General features: G+C 37.4%; 1 protein-coding gene across 1 annotated transcript; it reads left to right on the forward strand.

The window, feature by feature from the left end:
• The first annotated feature begins 1,398 nt into the window (after window positions 1-1,398).
• Window positions 1,399-15,923, forward strand: LOC135206067 (superoxide dismutase [Cu-Zn]-like). Its single transcript, XM_064237263.1, has 4 exons — window positions 1,399-1,489; window positions 13,481-13,713; window positions 14,234-14,446; window positions 15,314-15,923. Exons 2-4 carry the CDS (start codon window positions 13,501-13,503, stop codon window positions 15,566-15,568), a joined length of 681 nt encoding a protein of 226 aa, XP_064093333.1. The 5' UTR covers window positions 1,399-1,489; window positions 13,481-13,500; the 3' UTR covers window positions 15,569-15,923.
• Window positions 15,924-20,273: the final 4,350 nt, after the last annotated feature.

A 20,273-nucleotide genomic window follows, 5' to 3' on the forward strand; every position in this document is an offset into this window, starting at 1 on the left:
GCGCCGTTTCTAGGATCACACTCCTCTGCATGAGTCCTGGAGCTACTTCGGCCTCTTATGATTATTATTATTATTATTTTATATTGATTGGCCACAAATGTGGATAAGTCCAAAAGGATACTATCTATTAAAAACTTTGAACATGATGGCAGGATGGCAGATAAAAAAAAAAAAACATATATAAAGGAAAATATGTGGTACAAGAATGATACTTATAACAAACTACGAATATTTTCATATTCTTTCCTAAAAACGATTAGAGAGAATGGAGTTTTGTCATAATTGCTTGGATTATTTATGCTAGTTTTTTTAATCGATAAATAATTATGCTTTGCTTGCTTTCGCTTATTACTTCGTCTTTATCTGTTTGTTAGAAATCTTTTATTTTCTTGAATGTTTTCATTTTTGTTTACGCACGAGCATTCTGCTGTGAAAGTTTACTTTTCAAGATAATGAATGGTCCTCTCTCTCTCTGCTCTCGGGTCTCTCTCTACTCTCTTCTCCACAAATCTCTTCGTCTATCTTCATTTATTTTATATATATAATATATGTATATATATATATATATATATATATATATATATATATATATATATATATATATATATATATATATATATATATGCATGCATGGTGTGAGAGAGAGAGAGAGAGAGAGAGAGAGAGAGAGAGAGAGAGAGAGCTTGAAAACGCTGAATAATAGTAATAATGATGATAACAATATTGTCTTAATATCAATAATAAAGAGGAATAAAACCAACAATCATTTTGTTGTCAAAGATAGATCATCAATCATACGATTAATCCTCGTGCTTACGTCATGTCTCCCAGAAACCTCCTCCTCTGCCTCTTTATAAACTTAGCTAACCTCTACTTATACCATCCCAACCCCCCCCCGCCCCCCTCTTTTTAAACAACCACCCCCCTCTCCTACTCCTACCACCCTACCACCCCAACAACGCCCGAAAAACCACCCCCCCCTATCCGTCCCCGAGTGTCGCAATACGCTGAAAGTCTGTCACGGCCACGAAAATGATTTACAAGATTCCTTTGTCACGTATTAAAAAATCGCTGATGACAGACGGGACAGATGAATAATGAGGAATAATAAAGGGAAAACAAAAGGATAATCAGAGGATGACCAGACAGCCGCCGAATTCTGACAAACAAAGCATCTATGATGAAGCATTCCTCTGCCGAGGAATTGTATTTTTCGCGGACGCGTGAAATAAACAAAGGGGATTTAGTCCCCCGCCATCCCCCCGCCCCCCCTGGGTAATCAACGCAGTCCTGTAATAGGACCGTGGCGCAGTGGTCATGCCCATCATCTACATAGTCTCTCCCCTGTCCTGCATCCTACCAAGGATCCTGCTGCCCTTTCCCAGGAGCCTGCTAACCCCCACCCCCCCCAAAAGGGAACTTATAAGAACAGGGGAAAAGGACCTTGAGCAGCCAGTATCGTCCTTACGTGTGGCTGGGAGACCCGACAGGTAAGTGGCTTACTCTTCGATATTTACATGTTATTCTATTGCAGACTCGTATCAATACATTTATTATAATACTATATATATATTATATATATTATATATATATATATATTTATTATATATATATTATATTTATTTATATATAATATATTAATCTACTATATATATATAGGGGCAATTATAATTTGTTTTTATTGGGTAAAATTTTATATATTCTTTATCCGTTTACTTTAACAAAATGCTGGACAGTGTTCGACGTCACAGAACGATACGAAAATAAATAAAAGAAAAATAGTGAGTCACTGTACAGATGATTGGGAAATTTTGCTTTAACGTTCGTTATTTTAAATAGCAGCCAGTGTTTCTTGCTAATTCATTCATTCACGATGACAAGATTCACTTAATTAACAGAAACCACCTCTCTCTCTCTCTCTCTCTCTCTCTCTCTCTCTCTCTCTCTCTCTCTCTACAGCACCAAACGAGATCACATGAAAACCAAACAGTTCCCTTTCAATAAAAGATGTGAAACTCTTTCAGCCACACAGCATTCTCAGTTTCAGTGATAGATAAAACCGACCCGTTTTTAAGACCCAAATCCTTTCACATCCCAAACCTGCTCAATTCTCACCTGGCTGACGACAGGAGGAGGTCGGAGGGGACTTCTTCACTCTTTCTTCTTCTTCTTCTTTCCGTTATTACCTACTGACCTTGAAATTCAGGTTGTCTGATGTGCCGGGTTGGCCAGAGACTCTCATATGACGGGTTGTATACTAACTCTTCTTCTCTCTGGTATGACGTGATTTTGATACATTAAACAAAATTGCAAACTATGTTATAAACGCACGTCAGAGACATATCGCTTACACGATATAAAACATGTTGAAAACATGTCAACGGCTGTTGGAGAACGAATAATCGTATAGCATGCTAACAGGTAGCTACTACCAATGAGTTGGTAACTTGTATCTAACCTGTTTGAGATTTGTCTGCGATAAGCTACCGACGTGTGTTTCTGACATGTTTTCTTGCAATGTGGATGCATCACTGCGAAATCCGAAACTGATAAACACATCAAAGTGTTATCAGAATCTGGAGAATCAGGCAGACCAAAAATATTCATAGCTTCACCCTTCTATTCATCAAATCAAAATATCTCATTTATGCTTTCTGCAGATTTCTAATGACTTTATCTCTTACTTTGCTATAGAACGCTTCCCGCTTGTTTTCCTTAACTCAAGATTTTCCATCCTCCAAGAAGATGACCAATTATCTTCCAAACACCCAGTAAAAAAAAATGTACTATAGTAGATTCACATCACCCGTGCATCTGATGTCTAGGTCAGTCCCTTACCACGCTCCTGATTGGCTGTTGATAAGCCAATCACCGGGCTGGAAAGTTGGAAACTCTCAGTCTCTCTCTCGAGAGTTCACATAGGCAGGATGTATGTTCCACCTCTCCTGAGGGATACTTTTGTAAGACGTATCTCTCAGGAGAGGTGGAACATAAATCCTATGTGATCTCTCGAGAGAGAGTTTCCAGCCCTGTGACTGGCTTATCAACAGCCAATCAGGAGCGTCGTTAGGGACTGGCCTAGACATCAGATGCACGGGTGATGAGAATCTACTATAGTATTTACGAGGAAAACCATCGATACAGAGAGAAAACACAAAAATAATCAATAAAATAAAATAAAATAAAATCCTAATGAAAGGATAGGTACAAATAGCAGTCTCACATACTAACTAACTGTAGCGTACAATGGAATGTATAATTTAAGTACCAAAGGCCTACCGCTTGGGGACCTACGAGGTCATTCAGCGCTGAGACGGAAATTGACAGTGAAAAGGTTTGAAAGGTGTAACAGGAGGAAACATGGCAGCTACACTACTGAAAAATTGTTAAGAGAGGGTGGAAAAAAGATGGACGAAAGAGAATATGAATGACGTTACAGTAAAAGGAATGAAAGGGGGTTGCAGCTAGGGGACGAAGGGACCCTGCAAAGAACGTTAAGTAATGCCTAGCTTACTAAGAACATATATATAAGTGTCAGGTTTCCAATGCGAACGCTTTCGAAAGAGAACGTGTGTCCCCAATGGAGACAGGTCGATGTTGTATATAAACTTTGCAGCATTCACTATTCAACACGACTCGACGACCTATTTATATACCTGGAAAATCCGGTTCGTTGTTCTCTGTCCAGAGAGAGAGAGAGAGAGAGAGAGAGAGAGAGATTGTGTAGTAAATACGTACATAAGTAACGTAATTTAAGAAATAATACAGTAGATTGGCTTTTCCGCTTCAATTTTTACTAACAATTGCAATATTACATATTGAAAGGTTTTATTCGTCAATGCGTTTTGTAAAATTGCATTCTAATGGGTTGCACTCGTGAGGTTTAGAATGCAAAGCGCGTCAGCCTGAAAGTTTACATCTAAAAATTCTGATGTTGCATTCTCGAGTTCTGCATTGTGATAGATTGTATTTGCAAGGTCTCCATTGCTAAAGGGTTGTACCAAGTTTTCATTGTCGAAGGGTTGCATTGATAGCCACTGTTGAAGGGTTGCATAGACAGTTTCCACTGATGAAGGGTTGCATAGACAGTTTCCATTGTTGAAGGGTTGTATTAAAAGTTTTCATCTTGAAGGGTTGCCTCGCTAGCTTCCAGCACTGAAGGGTTGTATCTTAAAAGTTCCATCGTTGGAAGGTTGTATCTCAAGAGATTCTATTCCTGAGGGGCTGTATGTTAAAAGTTTCCATTGTTGAAGGGTTGTATCTTAAAAGTTTTCATTGTTGAAGGGTTGTGTCTTAAAAGATTTCATTTTTGAAGGGTTGTATCTTAAGTTTTTATTCCTGAATGAGATTCCATTCTGAAGTGTTGTATCTCAAAAGTTTCTATTGTTAAAGGGTTGTATTTTAAAAGTTGGCATTGTGGAAGGGTTGTATCCTAAGTTTCCACTGCTGAAGAGTTGTATCTTGAAAGTTTCCACTGTTGAAGGGTTATATCTTAAAAGTTTTCGTTGTTGAAGGGTTGTATTTCATGGAAATGGAGGTTATATTTTACAGAATTGTATTTTGAAGGGTTGTATTTCATTTGATCGAAGGCAGTACGTTATAAAACTACATTTAAAGGGTTACATTTGAAGATGCTCTTCAATCTTCAAGTAACTGCATTCTGGAAGATGCATTTCGAGGTCCGCATTCTGCAGACATGCCCACGAGCCTCGCGCCCTTACTATGAAAGAAAGGACAAAAGGGTATGACACTGCTCCAAGGAGCCGGGAAGGCATTAGCAGGGGATTTCCCAGAATGGGTCAGGTGACCAACAGCGATCTACTGCCAAAACCATCCAACCATGCGCCCTTCTTAACACACCTAGTACCCCAAGGCCCAAAGGGTCCCTTGCAGTATCCTATGCCCGTTCCCGTCTCGTGCCCTACCTCCCTTTCAGTTCAAGCCCATCTGCTTGCTACCCATGTAGCGATAACCTTGGGGAAGGACCGAGCTCCCTCTCTGGAATAGTCACTACCATTTAGTTTGTCTACTTCCCTTCGGTTTGTTAAAGTTATTCTTCAGTCATGTGATTTATGAATAAGTATATATGCACAATATTATATAAAAGCATTATGCACATGATATATAGTGCTGTGCATAATATTAGAGATATTACTAGAATGCCTTCTTTTGTAAATATTTCCATGCTTAATTCACCATATATTTTCGTCCTATAATGTCTGTGGACAAGTATCTTTATAATGAATCATTATGACTTACAAAAACACAAGGCTAAGATGTGACTAGCATTCAAATCACTTGACAAATTGGGAAGCTATGGGCGCAGGCTGATTTTTAATCAGTTTTCAAAGGAAATTCCACAGTTGAGTTTGACTAAAATCGAAACTAGCTAATGAATAAATAGATTTTAAATGCCAAAGGCATCTTTTCAAGCCAAGATGGTCAAGGCACATAAAATGAATTGTTTTTTTAATGATTGGTTCTTGCATCGGTTATTAGTATTTCCGGCAAGAAACAGAGACGAGTGTCAATGTTGCGTAAGCATTGTGGGTGGGTATACCTCTTATCCGGAATAAACATTCAACCACCGCACTATTCTTTTAATCAATAAGAAAATTATTTGTATGACATCATACAAATTCCCTTCACAAATGATTTTTGGCTTCTACCCAGTTGATCTGAAGAAATGCTTAGCCATTAATTAAGTGAATAGCCTTGACTACATTTTCTTGTGAACTGAAAAAGGAACAACAAAGGCTCTGTTGTGAATATATGGTCTACTCTTCGCTTATGATGTATTTCACAGAATCGAAGGAAGTTAGTTGTGGTTTTTGCTCGTTAAATTTACCTGGTGATATAACCAGCACGGGTTCTTTGCTGACAAGAGCTGCCAAAAAGTCAAATGAAAAACTACACGAGCTCTCGCTGCCAAGAACTCCTAGTTAATCAGAGAAAGTATTGCACGGTCTTCATGCTTCCTAGAGCTGCAAAACAATCAAGAGCTCCCAAGTAAATCAAGGAAAATGCTGCACGGGCTATTGCTCCCAAGAAATGTCGGAAAATCACAGTCCTGCACGGTCTCTTGCTTCTAAAATCTACCAGTAAATCAAAGAAAGCCCTACAATAGGCTCTTAATGTCAAGAGCTCCCGGTAAATCAAGGAAAATGCTGGACGGGCTATTGCCTCCAAAAAATGCGAGGAAAGCAGTCCTGCACGGCTGATTGCTTCCAAGACCTTTTGCTCCTGAAAAGCTGCCAGAAAATCATGGAAAGTCCCACACGGCCTGTTACTGCCAAGAGCTGCCGGTTGATCAGAGAAAGTCCTGAAGTGAAAGTAAACATCTTCAGGTATGTGGTCAGTCCCCGAAATGGACCCAGCGAGCTAAGCCTGACCCCTGGAACTTCCTCGCGGAAAGGAAACCCCGGAACAACCTGGAACTGGGCCTCGGCCGAGGAAACCTGAACCCCTGGAAACTTTCCTCGGCGAGGAAACCTGACCCCTGGAACTCCTCGCGGAAAGGAAAACCCCTTGGACCAAACCTGGAACCCTCCTTCCGCGAGGAAACCTGACCCCTGGAAACCTTCAATCCGCCCCTGAAGGGAAACCGGACCCCTGGAACTTCCTCACGAGGAAACCTGACCCCTGGAACTTCCTCGCGAGGAAACCTGACCCCTGGAACTTCCTCACGAGGAAACCTGACCCCTGGAACTTCCTCACGAGGAAAACTGACCCCTGGACTTCCTCACGAAGAAAAATAGAAACCTGGAACTTCCCTCACGAGGGAAAAATAGACCCCTGGAACTTTCCTCACGAGGAAACCTTGACCTGGAATTCTCACGAGGAAAACCTAGACCCCTGGAAAACTTCCCCACATGAAGGAAACGGATGACCCCTGGAACTTCCTCACGAGGAAACCTGACCCCTGGAACTTCCTCGCGAGGAAACCTGACCCCCTAGAACTTCCTCGCGAGGAAACCTGACCCCTGGAACTTCCTCACGAAGGAAACTGACCCTGGAACCTCAAAGAGGAAACTGACCCCTGGAACTTCCTCGCGAGGAAACCTGACCCCTGGAACTTCCTCACGAGGAAAACTGACCCCTGGAACTTTCTCAGCGGTGAGGGAAAAGTATACCCATAAAAAAAAGAAAAAAAAAAAGGCTTTTGGTTAAGTTCAATGCACCAAAAACCTTCCAGAAAATTCAAATGATGGTTTGCAGTAATTTCTCGTCCATGTTTACTCTGCAATCACTTGTGTTATTGGTTCGTCTGACTTATGTTTTCGGAGCAACACTGGATCATCTTCAGCAACTGGCAAGTCATTCTCCTCGTCGCAAAACTCCCGTGATTTTGCCCCAAAATAACAACATACTTACCGAACAGGTCTTGGAAGTCTGTGAGATCATCCCACTGGGCGCGCAGGCAAAAGGTGACCTTCAAGGGAGTTTGTTAGCTTTATTTTTTTTCTATTTGCCGAATAGTTTTGCGAATATGATGACGAACTCAGTCTTTTATTTTATGCATGTGCTCGTTTCAGACCACTGAAGTTTTTTTCTAATTATGAAAATGATATACCGGCATCCTTGCTTGCAGATTATTATGCAAAAACGAACCAGTTATTTTAGGACGCATGCCGGCATGTTTGTTTGGTTATGTGCAGAAGCAGAGCTTTCCTTAACTGACCTGAAGTGACCGGTCTGTCGATTATGATCTCACTACTCATGGAAAATCAACGACCGTTTTGGGCAATACTTCGCTAACTCCGTCTTCCAGACTTTGGAAGTTTTTGTCATCTCTAGTTCAGAGATTTATTCGGTTTATCTGAAATGATGTCATCTTTTACTATATTTTTTTTATTGTTTCTAACAGAGCCGATTCGGAATTTGGGCGAAATTTACCACTTATTCTCACCACAGAAGAGAAATAATCCTTTCTTTACCCCGATATTGCTATTTAGATTCTCCTCAAGACAAGGTCCGCATTCCGAGGTAATGTAATGTCATTTTGGAATGGATGGTCCATTCTCGAAGCTCGTAATCCTTTATAAACTATGCTGCGACGCCACAAAGTTGAATCGTTCACTGAAGAGTTTTTGTGCCTCTGGGGAACAAGATCTTCGGCCGCATCGAACACAAGAACTCCATTAAAGAACAAATTATTCGCGGAGCAAGACATCTAATCGCGCATTGTTTCATATCCAACCACGGAAGTATTTTCGTAAGGCAGACATAAGGGTCTTCGGCTTATATAGAAAATTACTACCCAGTTTTCGTTAGGGGTCAATGTAAGCTGTTGAACTTTGACTGGTGGATAACAGATGACGTGGGCAAGGGTGTTTGAGCAAGGAGGGGTACGAGTTCCTTGGCATTGGGCATGTCTGATAATTTATTGGTTTCTTCAATAAAAAATAATATAATGATAATAATAATTCTCTTCCAGGGAATATTTTTATTTGGTCAGGATAACTACGGTGTGCATATCTTAAAACATTTTCTGATGAAGATTATCCTTTCTTTCGTAATCCCAAAAAGCTAAAATATATCAATACTAAAAAAATAAAACCAAAGACTAACACTGACAAGACGAAATATACTACTTTTGCAAAGTTCATTATTGAAAGACTAATAAAAACTAAAAATCATACAATTTATTTTCCACGATTCCTTAACCAGACATTGGAAAAAAAAATGAAAAACATACTTATTCTTCACGATCCTATACTTCTAAAAAGAGTTATTTTGGGAGTGTCTTCCCATCCGCTCTTCCCTAATTTTAGGCCTGAGGGGCCAAGGTTAGGAATGACCGTCACAGGCGACATTTTAATTGCAAACCACCGTCACGAGTCTCTAGATGCATTCCAAAATGGAAGAAGAAAATCTTTGTGCTAAATTGCAGGTCCCAGGTAATTTAATGGCTTTTTTCCATGTTACTTCTGTCATGATGCATCATTGCTAATAATGTCGATGAGGAGGAGGAGAAATTTCGTCTGAATGTTTTGCATATTGTGAATCATTTATTGCCATCTATTCTCTCTCTCTCTCTCTCTCTCTCTCTCTCTCTCTCTCTCTCTCTCTCTTCAAATGAATAAAACTTGCATGACGACTCTCACCCATTAGAATTTCGATGACGAACGTCCTCCTACCTTGTACGCACTATACACAACGAAGGTACGGGCTGTTTGTTGGAAGAATTATGGCCAACCTTGAATTCTTCCCTCGGGTGTTTGCAAAGGAGAGAACGAGGCTTTGTTTTTTCTTCTTTTTTTTTTTAGGGGGACTTGTAGAGATATGTATGTGTGTTTGTTTGCGCGCGGGCGCGTGTGTGAAAAGGGAGTGTTAGACGAAGGCGTTTTATTTCGAGTGATTGTTTGGAAGATATAAGACTCTCTCTCTCTCTCTCTCTCTCTCTCTCTCTCTCTCTCTCTCTCTCTCAATAAACAAAGGAGAGCCTCAACGAGGTAATGGGGAAAACACCATTCATGAGATATTCTCTCTCTCTCTCTCTCTCTCTCTCTCTCTCTCTCTCTCTCTCTCTCTCAGCGATAACCGTGAATTACAAAACATCTTATGTTTGCCAAATCATATTTTAATTTTTTGAGTCAGGACAGCAATTGGCTTCCTGATACAATGCATCCTTCTCGAATTAGCATTCGACTTCCTGGATGCTAAATTCTCTGCCATGTCATGCGCACGAATGACCATGCTCGTGCGCATGCGCGCCGCCTGTTACTTTGCTTAGACGGACACAGGGAGGCGAATGATTTGTCTAGGTCATCTGTATGTGATTTTTTTTTTCGACGTTCGCTTCGTGTTAAATGTTTGGATAGTGATTCCCTATTTTATTATATTAGTAATAAGTAAACGACATATTAAGACGTTTCCTGAAGGTAAAATTGATTGGATCAATTTTTCATATTTTTGGTTTCTGATCAAAATCTTCTGCTAGAAATTTTCTGAACTCTTCGCAAAGACTGGTATTCATTCCTCTCTCTCTTTTCAAATACGATTACCTTTATGACGTTTTCCTCTACGTACGCTAAACATAATTCTACTCAGAGCACTTGGGTCATCAGTGACCATTGTTTTAGTAACGCCAGTTCACAACACTGAAAGGATCAACTAAATATATAATGAGATACCCAAGTAGTTCTTCTTCCCCTGGCTATACTTCCATTTACTCTCTTTTAATTTTATTCTTCCATTTCCTCTCTTTTAATTTTATTCTTCCATTTCCTCTCTTTTAATTTTATTCTTCCATTTACTCTCTTTTAATTTTATACTTCCATTTACTCTCTTTTTATTTTATACTTCCATTTACTCTCTTTTTATTTTATACTTCCATTTACTCTGTTTCAATTTTGTACATCCATTTACTCTCTTTTAATTTTATACTTCCTTTAACTCTTTTAATTTATACTTCCATTTACTCTCTTTTTATTTTATACTTCCATTTACTCTCTTTTAATTTTATTCTACCGGTTTTCGGTTTTGCACTTTCCACCTGAGAGCTGAACTCACTCTCACAATTTTTTTGTAATTATCGCACCTTAAGAAATATGAGCAAATAAAAAACACATGTCTAAAAGCAGATAAACATACGGCCGGAATGACAGTTACGACGCCAGGTAATTTACAAAATCAATCATGTCTTAACGATGCAATTCTCGCGGGTGGTAGACATCGATTCGTCCCAGTGCAGCAGAATGTGTCATCTTGCAACAAAGAACCTTTCTTTCGGCGCAATGTTTGACCAATCATTAAAACAGACGGGCATTTTAAAACAGGTTCTGTAGTATGCGGGAATACAATGGAGTCCATCACTCGACCACTGGGTAAACAGAGTGACACCTCGTTTGGAGAGGTTTCGATCATTATTCCAGAAAAAATACGAGAAACTGGTCGACACTAAAAGTTATATATATATATTTACAATACGTTTACTCTTAATATTTTTTACCTGAGAGAGAGAGAGAGAGAGAGAGAGAGAGAGAGAGAGAGAGAGAGAGAGAGAGAGAGACTTTACATTCACTTTGTTTTCCAATTCTTTTTTTTTTTTACAGTAGGTTCCTTTCATTGTACTCTATACATTCTTGGCTTAAACATGGATCAAAATTTTGATTCATTCTGGAGGCCTGAATGTAGATATATATTATATAAATATATATATTATATATATATATATATATAGATATATATATATTATAAGTATATATGTAATTATATATATATATATATATATATATATATTATATAAATATATAATAGGTATATCTATATATTATATATATATATATTTAATATAATATATATATATATATATATCTATACTATATATTATATATATATATATATATTTATTTATTTAAAAAGCTTCTTTGTTAACGTACGGCGCCCTTGGTTTTGTGTGTGTGTGTGTTTGTGTTCTTGCAATTGTAATTTTGTTGTAAACAAATAAACTTCTAAATACCAAAAATCTCTTAAATATTTGGGTACGAGCTGGAGCATATAACGAATCTACATAAACTAAGAGAGAGAGAGAGAGAGAGAGAGAGGACATTCTTCACCATGAAATTCTTTTTTTATATGAGCGCTATTTACATAGGTGGAGCACTGGAGGTCACTGCCAAGGTCAAACAGGCTGGATTACCCACAGGTACGGCATCCACGCATTACATCATAAACAAATGGTAAAAATGGTATCTGGCAACTTGATGCCGTTGTTGCCAACTTTCTTGTTTTATGCCAAAATAACAACAAAGCGAACTTTTAAACATTTTAAAAATTTTATATACTGATCTTCGAAGATCACCGTATTAAAAAAGAGACGCTGGTTTTGTAATAGTAGAGATAAGTACGAAGCCAATTTTTAAAAATTATAATTGGAAAAAATAAACTACAACTGTTTAATCTTACCACATTTTACGACGGAAATTTAATGCTACATCGAAAATTTGATTCATACGAATAAACTTTATTTTGACAAATTCTGAAATGACGATTATCAACTTAAGGTCAACAATATCTTGTATCTAATAATGAAATGAGACAAAAGTTATAGAACGAGAATTTCCTCAGAACAGCTAAAATCATTTCACGGTGCAATGATTCTCGTAAAAAAAAAAATTATTATATCCGGATTGCATTTTATCCCGAAATTAAGTTCAATTTAATGTTTAATTATGCATGAACTTTTTTTTATCTATATCTTATGGTTTTCCAGGGACGCTACTATTAAGTTTTTTTTCCAACTACAAATTATTCTGACCTTCATTTCGTCGTCTAATTGAAATGTTCTCGAGTCAGTCATCACGTGTCCTTAGTGGGGTATCTACTGGGTTCCGGGAGGGGGTGGGGATGGGGATGGGATGGGGATGGGGATGGGGATGGGATGGGGAGGGGTGGGGAGGGGGATGGGGAGGGGGAGGGGTATGGGGAGGGGGAGGGGAGCACTGTGACCCGGAGAGGACTACAAAAGAAAATTGTGATTTGCAAGTCACCAAGGTCAAAATTTTTTCAGTCGTCTTGCTTCACGTGAAAACACAACTACTTATTTATATACATAAAGATATATATAATATATATATATATATATATATATATATATATATATATATATATATATATATATATATATATATATATATATATATATATATATATACTATATATATCATATATATATGCAAGCATGAAAAACTATAATTGCTTATTTACATATACATGCAAACCCAAACAAAATTCAATGATTACAAATATATATATAATAGAGCTATATATTAAGATAGATACATATATACAATATACAGAATTATATATCAATATATAAATAATAATATATATATATATATATATATATCTATATATATAATATAATACATATATATATTTATTTACATATATATATATATATATATATATATATGTAATTTATATATATGTGAAAGTTGAAATAAATAAGTGGTTGTGCACTGATCAGTAATATCAGCTTTGTTGCAACAAACAAACAAACAAAATCTACGAACACTTCTGCCGTCAAATAAATATATTATTTTTGAATGAAACAAGAGAATTTGCATTTTTTCTTCGCCCCTTTTAAATTCGTTTGTCTATTCACTTTGGTACTAAGGTCCATCGTTTCTAATCCTTCGTAATTGGAGGTCTTTTCCTGTAGTACGAAAGAGGACAATAATTCTTATTCAGTCACAGAGTGAAATAAAAATTTACTATATATCCTATATATGGATTTTGTATAATAATATATATATATAGATATATATATATACATATATATATATATATATATATATAATATATAATATAGCTACTGTTGCTTAAAATTGTTGATAAAAACATCAGAAACATGTCACATTCCATCGCATTACAAACAAACAAACAAACGAACAAGACACGCTTCAGTCGTTTAAATCATCGCTGACAAAAAAAATATAACCTACAAACAAAACTGAACTTACCTTCCTTCCAGGGAAAATATCAGTAATCAAGATGTCAGCAATCCGGTATGCTCTATGGGCGGCGCTAACGCTGGGCGCGGCCACGGCTCTGCCCGCGGAGGGTGGGCGGCACATCGTGTACATCAACAACAACAATTACCCTTCTCTGCTGTACATCAACAACGCAAACGGCGGAAGGACAGCCATGGACACGAACGATGACAATTCCGACATCATCCAGCTCATCCTCTACCCTGTGGATGAGGTATAAAGTGGATGAGTGACCTTTTTTTGATTAATGTCAAAAGCGACTGCTTTCATCACGTGTGTGTATTATATACATATAATATATATATATATATATATATATATATATATATATAATATATATATATATATATATATATATATATATAATATATATATAGATATAGATAGATAAATAAATAATATAATCTAATATACACACACACACATATATATATAATATATATATATATATATATATATATATATATATTATATATATATATATATATATATAATATATATATATATATATATATATATATATATATATATATATCATATAATACATATATATATATATATATATATTATATATATATATATATATATATATATATATATATATAAAATCCACTAAGCTCTCGAAATTAATTTTCCAGACCCTCAAACTACACAAGAAGCTTTGTTTTTGAGCCTTGTACATCTTATTTTACGTATATATTATTATTGTATATTTTAACTCTCCTGTTTTCTAGGACGCAAAGAGGACCAGAAAGGCGACGGTCGTCCTTCAAGGAGATGCCCAGGGCACGCTCACGCTGACCCAGAAGGAGCCTCCTGTGGGAGCTACCCACATTGAAGGGGAGATTCTCAACCTGACCCCAGGTCCACACGGTTTCCACGTCCATGACCTGGGCGACCTCTCCGGCGGCTGCGTTACTGCTGGAGGTCACTACAATCCTTATAAGGTGATTACTTTATTCTCCAAGACTTGATTTGATGGCATATGTCTTTTAGCACAGTAGCCACAAGCATATACTCTGAGGCTACAAGTGTACGTGACATATAAATACAACGGCTACAAGCGTACGCGACATCAATACAATGTCTACAAGTATACGTGACAAATAAATACAATGTCTACAAGTATACATGACAAATACATTGGCTACAAGTATACGCGACATAAATACAATAGCTACAAGTGTACGTGACATATACATTGAATAGCTACCAGTGTACGTGACATATAAACACAATGGATACAACCATACGTAACAAATACATTGGCTACAAGCATACGCGACTTAAATACAATAGCTACAAGTATATGTGGCAAATAAATACAATTTCTACAAGTATACGTGACAAATAAATACAATGTCTACAAGTATACGTGACAAATACATTGGCTACAAGCATACGCAACATAAATACAATAGCTACAACTATATGTGGCAAATAAATACAATGTCTACAAGTATACGTGACAAATAAATACAATGTCTACAAGTATACGTGACAAATACATTAGCTACAAGCATACGCGACATAAATACAATAGCTATAAGTGTACGTGACATAAACACAATGGATACAACCATACGTGACAAATACATTGGCTACAAGCATACACGACACATAAATACAAAGGCTACAATCATACATTGCGTGTATTCTTACTGTAACATTATAGATGACATCGTTCAGCTTGCTTTAAAAAGTTCATGTTTTTTCAGAAATATAAAATAGGCAAAAAAAAATAATAGCAACCCATTACTAATTTCTTATCTCTCCCCAAACCCCGCCCCCTCCTTTCATCCCCGCCCCCCTAGAAAAACCACGGCGCCCCCGAACACCGCGAGCGCCACATCGGTGACCTGGGCAACATCCAGGCGGACACCCAAGGGCGGGCTTACGTCAACGTCACCGATCCCCTCGTGAGTCTCGTAGGCCCCCGGTCCGTCATAGGGCGCGCCGTCGTCGTCCACGCCGACGAGGACGACCTGGGCTTAGGAGGACACGCAGACAGCCTTAAGACGGGCAACGCCGGAGGGCGCGTCGCCTGCGGGGTGATTGGCCACGCGTGATTGATTGGTTGGCTGTGAGTCATCTGGCTTCACTGAGCTCTCCTGATGGAGAAGTAGTACCTGTGTTATTATTATATATATTCAGTACTTTCATAGTTCATTCGCTTTGAGGAATAATCCATGTGTATTTTCAGTCTGTCAATACAACGTGAATTATCTTTGTTTTAGTTTGTTTGTTTGTATGGTGTTTTTACGTTGCATGGAACCAGTGGCTATTCAACCTGTGTATTTGTTCTGAGTATACCACCTACACATGAATACAGTACACCCGCTGTTAGTCCATAAATAAAAATCACCTACACACAAATATAGTACACCCGCTGTTAGTCAATAAATAAACAAAACTGTATACTCACTATGTGTATCACTTCTACGTGAACCTAGTACAAGCACTGATATTGTAGAAAGAAAACAGACCATGTTACTTTTTAATATTTATCTGGTTCATATTAATCATGTATATGCGCTGTTACTATAGAATCCATTATTCTAAACTAAATGAAGGCCAGGAAGGATATCAATAGTCATATAGAATATAGTTATAGGCTATAGAAAAAAATGAATCTACGCATTACTACTAATCACGACCACTCACACCTAATCATTCATGTAGCCTTAGTCTCATTTTGATGAATGTAAGATTCTGATAGAAATTTAATCTTATTGCTATTCTCTTGCGTTTTTATTTTCTATTTTCTTCGGCGGATTAACCAGATAAATTTTTGAGAATCGCGCAGTGAATTATCTAGAATAAGCCAAAAAAAAGTAACAAATTATACTTCAAAGAAATTTTACATTTTCATATGTTCTCCCCTTTATTATTTTGGTCACATCTCCTGTATGCCAAAATATTCGGACACTTCAAAACATTCACGACCAGAAAAACAATCAACTAGGCAAGAATGATAAGCAAATAAAATTCAATTTTTTTAGGTATGAATAAAACCTTTAAGAAATAACACAATTGGATACAAAAAAGCAAAATTGCCAGTGATTCATAAACGAACTATCTTAAAAGGTCGTCTCAATGGATTTGTTAAGTGTAGTGGCCTTTATGAATGATACTCCCAGTCATTCAGTTTTATATAATTAACACCTGCTCCTACGATTACTTCTTCTACTACTAATTACTCGTGACTCATAAAAAACAATAACAATACCAGCTATCATCTGAGCTTAGAGAGAGAACTTTCAGGAGAGACAAAGATACCGTAAAGGATACTAATGGTCTACCTTACAACTTATCTCCTCCGATTCATTAATCTTCTTTGTTAAGAGTGGTGGAACTCGACTTTGTCCGTCTTCCGCAGCGGAAGTAAGGTGTCGGGATGGTAGGCAATGTTTATATTATGTGGTAAACATTTATGCGCACCACGATCTGCGCAGATATCAACACGGCGGTTTCTCTCATTTACAACGCGGGAATGAAGTCGGCCGATTATGGGCGCTTTTATAGCTCTATCTGTCGATTAAAATCTGGGGACGCAATTATTGTGGTCAATGATATGCTTCGAGTCGTGTTTGGGCATCTCTGAGGAACAATAACCAAACTGTACAATAAACTTCCCGTCTGGGAGCTTGGGAATTCCTTCCTGGGAATGTAGTACTTTGTTTGAAACTAAACGGAGATGCAATCGTAGCCAAAATGTATCACTTTCTAATGCAACAATTGCTTAACTAACTGATTATTCAACTGGTGTTACAATTTACCAAAGAATAAAAAAAATGATGGACTGTATTACTAAAATAGTTTCAGGCGACCGAGGACTCACTCATACTCATGTTCGCCAAACACACAAACATACGTGAAGAGAAAGAGAGAGAAGGGGGAGGGGAAGTGGGAATCTTGGGAGAGAGAGAGAGAGAGAGAGAGAGAGAGAGAGAGAGAGAGAGAGAGAGAGAGAGAGAGGAAAGCATCGTTTAGGGGGGCCAACTTTGTTAACATTGGCCAGTTCTGCTGTATGTTGTGAAAGGAGCAAAGGAGATTTAGCTGCAATGGCATCTTTCAGTTGAATATTCTTCCACTGAGGTGAAGTACATCCATTTTTTTAGTATCAACACCGAAACCTCCTTAAAAGTTAAGTAGCTTGGTTGTTGCTTCAGTGTTCCCATGACTAAATTTACCCAAATTGATGCTAGATACCTGAACATTACTTTTCCCTACTGCACTGCTCGAGGTTTCCACAAACTCTTTCACGTTTCTTGGAGAAGGAGAGTGTAAACGAATTCTCAAGAGTCACCGGAAAGGAATCTTTAAAATATTTACGTAAACTATTTCATTCCTCGAAGAATTGTTTCAACACGCCGGCAAAGTCTCGATTCAGAAATCTTCGAGAATTATCTAACTTCTGTTCATCCTTCGTATTTACTTGGATGCACATTTTCTTTAAAAATATGTCGTATACTGACATGTCACCAACACACGTCGCTAACTTACCACGCACATATCACAAACGGGTTGCATACAAGTCACCGACTTGTAGTCTTAACCAGTGCTACATACAGTTATCCAGCACTTGCCAAAGCCATGTTTTCTACTTTCGGTCGACGACTTGTTTTCAGCATGTTTGTAATATATATACACTGGATGCCGACGTGTGTTTTTGACATGTTCAACTTCAGCGTGGACGTATCCTTAGGTTTCAAAAATGTTAAATAAACGCAGCTAAACAATAACAAACCTGTGAGCTGCTAGGAATAGAATGACTACAAATGAATGGAACAGCTCTTCCGGAGATCTCCTTTATATACTTATTTATCTATTTATTTATTCCTGTATCTCGTGATTGAGAATACAAATAAATTATTCCCGTACATATATTTGAAGATTTGTGTTCATAAGAAAACACTCGATGTAAGAGGGAAATCTGTGGGACCCACGGCTGCCATAACCATTACCGTTTCATTAGACTTCACCTCATGCAGGCAAGGTGTGAAATGACAAGGATTAACGTTCACGCACGGTGTGATATTGGGTCGTTGACCTAGGGTCAATATTGTGAACTGGTCGAGTGAAAACACACCGACAATATTGTATGGGTACTGGTCTGCAAAAATCCCAGAGGGAGAAAAATCTGAACCTCAATAATGGAAGGAAGAAATTCCAATATTTCAGAGAGGCTTATAAGGGCAGACCAACTTGCTGCTATTATTTCGTCTTCGAACGTACGTCAAGAGGTTTGCTTGATAAGATCAAATTTTAAAAGTGTTAATAATTTCTTATAAATTGTTTTTCAAGGATGAGAAAGTAATCGATTTTATTTATTTATTACTTCACATTGTCAAAATCTTTTCGACCTTCCACTGATGGAAAATAGACATCTTAATGACAATTTCTATTTTACTTATTCGGGAAAAGGAAAGGGAATTCTGCAGTGCTTAATATAACAAAATGTCAATCAATTGAACAAAATAACAGATGAAAAAATATTACTTTTTCCACTATCCTTTCTTTCATAATATTGCTTTCATTATTTCCTGCCAATGCAAAATTTTCAAACAGAATTTCGCAGAATATAAGAACTGTTTTTGCTCAAGTTCCTTGTTGTTATCGCACTCCACGGAAGTTTATTTACAGTATTCACTGAATAACCAAAAAATATGGCAGAATACCACTACCAGCTCAGTTTCTTCTCAAAGGTAAACCAAAGAAGATCTATGAGCTGACAGTAGCTTAAAGCAAATATACATCGTCAGGATTCCCAGACATTTCACGGTCGTTCGTAAAGCGATGTTTTTTATTTTATTTTTTTCGCTCTCTTTTTTTGATTTTTTAAAATTTTATTATCATCATTATTATTTTTTTGCAATGAAAATAACGAAGTGAGAAACTACAAACATATTCTTATAGTTAAGAGTTGTACTTTTGTATGGTGAGTCTTCCCCAACCATGGAATGTTGGCATCTCTCTCTCTCTCTCTCTCTCTCTCTCTCTCTCTCTCTCTCTCTCTCTCTCTCTCTCTCTCTCTCAAAAACTTCCAAATCAATATCTCGTTTAAAAATTTTTTTACAATGAAAAAAATGTATATGCCAGGTCACCATATTCTGGAATTACCTCTCCCTGAAATGCACTATGATTACATGATGGTTTGAATCTCCTCTCTCTCTCTCTCTCTCTCTCTCTCCTCTCTCTCTCTCTCTCTCTCCAAACAATGACTGATGAATTGCCCTGACTGCTGCCAGCTATGATTAACTGAACCAATAAAAGGATATCGCATTAACGTCGGCTGGAAAGGTCTGGTTGATATGGCAGGTTTCGGATCGTCTCCTTATCATTCTCAGCCATAAAGTTAATGAATGAATGAATGAAATATGAACTCTAGGCGTCAAGCACTGGGGCGCTTTCAGCCATTTAACGTTCAAGACAGTGAAAAAAAAAAAACCAGTGAAAAGAGGGAGTTTGGTGGTTGGACAGCAAGATGAAGAAATCCAGAAAATATAGGAGATGAAGTTCAAAGCTCTAAAAGTGGAATTGGGGATACAAATTTCACTTGGACTAAGAAGTAATTGCTAGAGAGGCTGGACAGCAAGACTGAAGAGGGATGCCTACGCAGCATCTTCACTCAAACACAAAAACACACAAATAGAATAATTCGATATGTTTGACAGCATCACCTGTCACTAAAAAAAAATAATAATAAGAACCTAATAATAAAATACAACCTAGAACCTTTTGCCGAAATATCAGGAAAGTAATCACACCATT

Source organism: Macrobrachium nipponense, chromosome 29 (assembly GCF_015104395.2).
Source record: "Macrobrachium nipponense isolate FS-2020 chromosome 29, ASM1510439v2, whole genome shotgun sequence".
NCBI lineage: Eukaryota > Metazoa > Arthropoda > Malacostraca > Decapoda > Palaemonidae > Macrobrachium > Macrobrachium nipponense.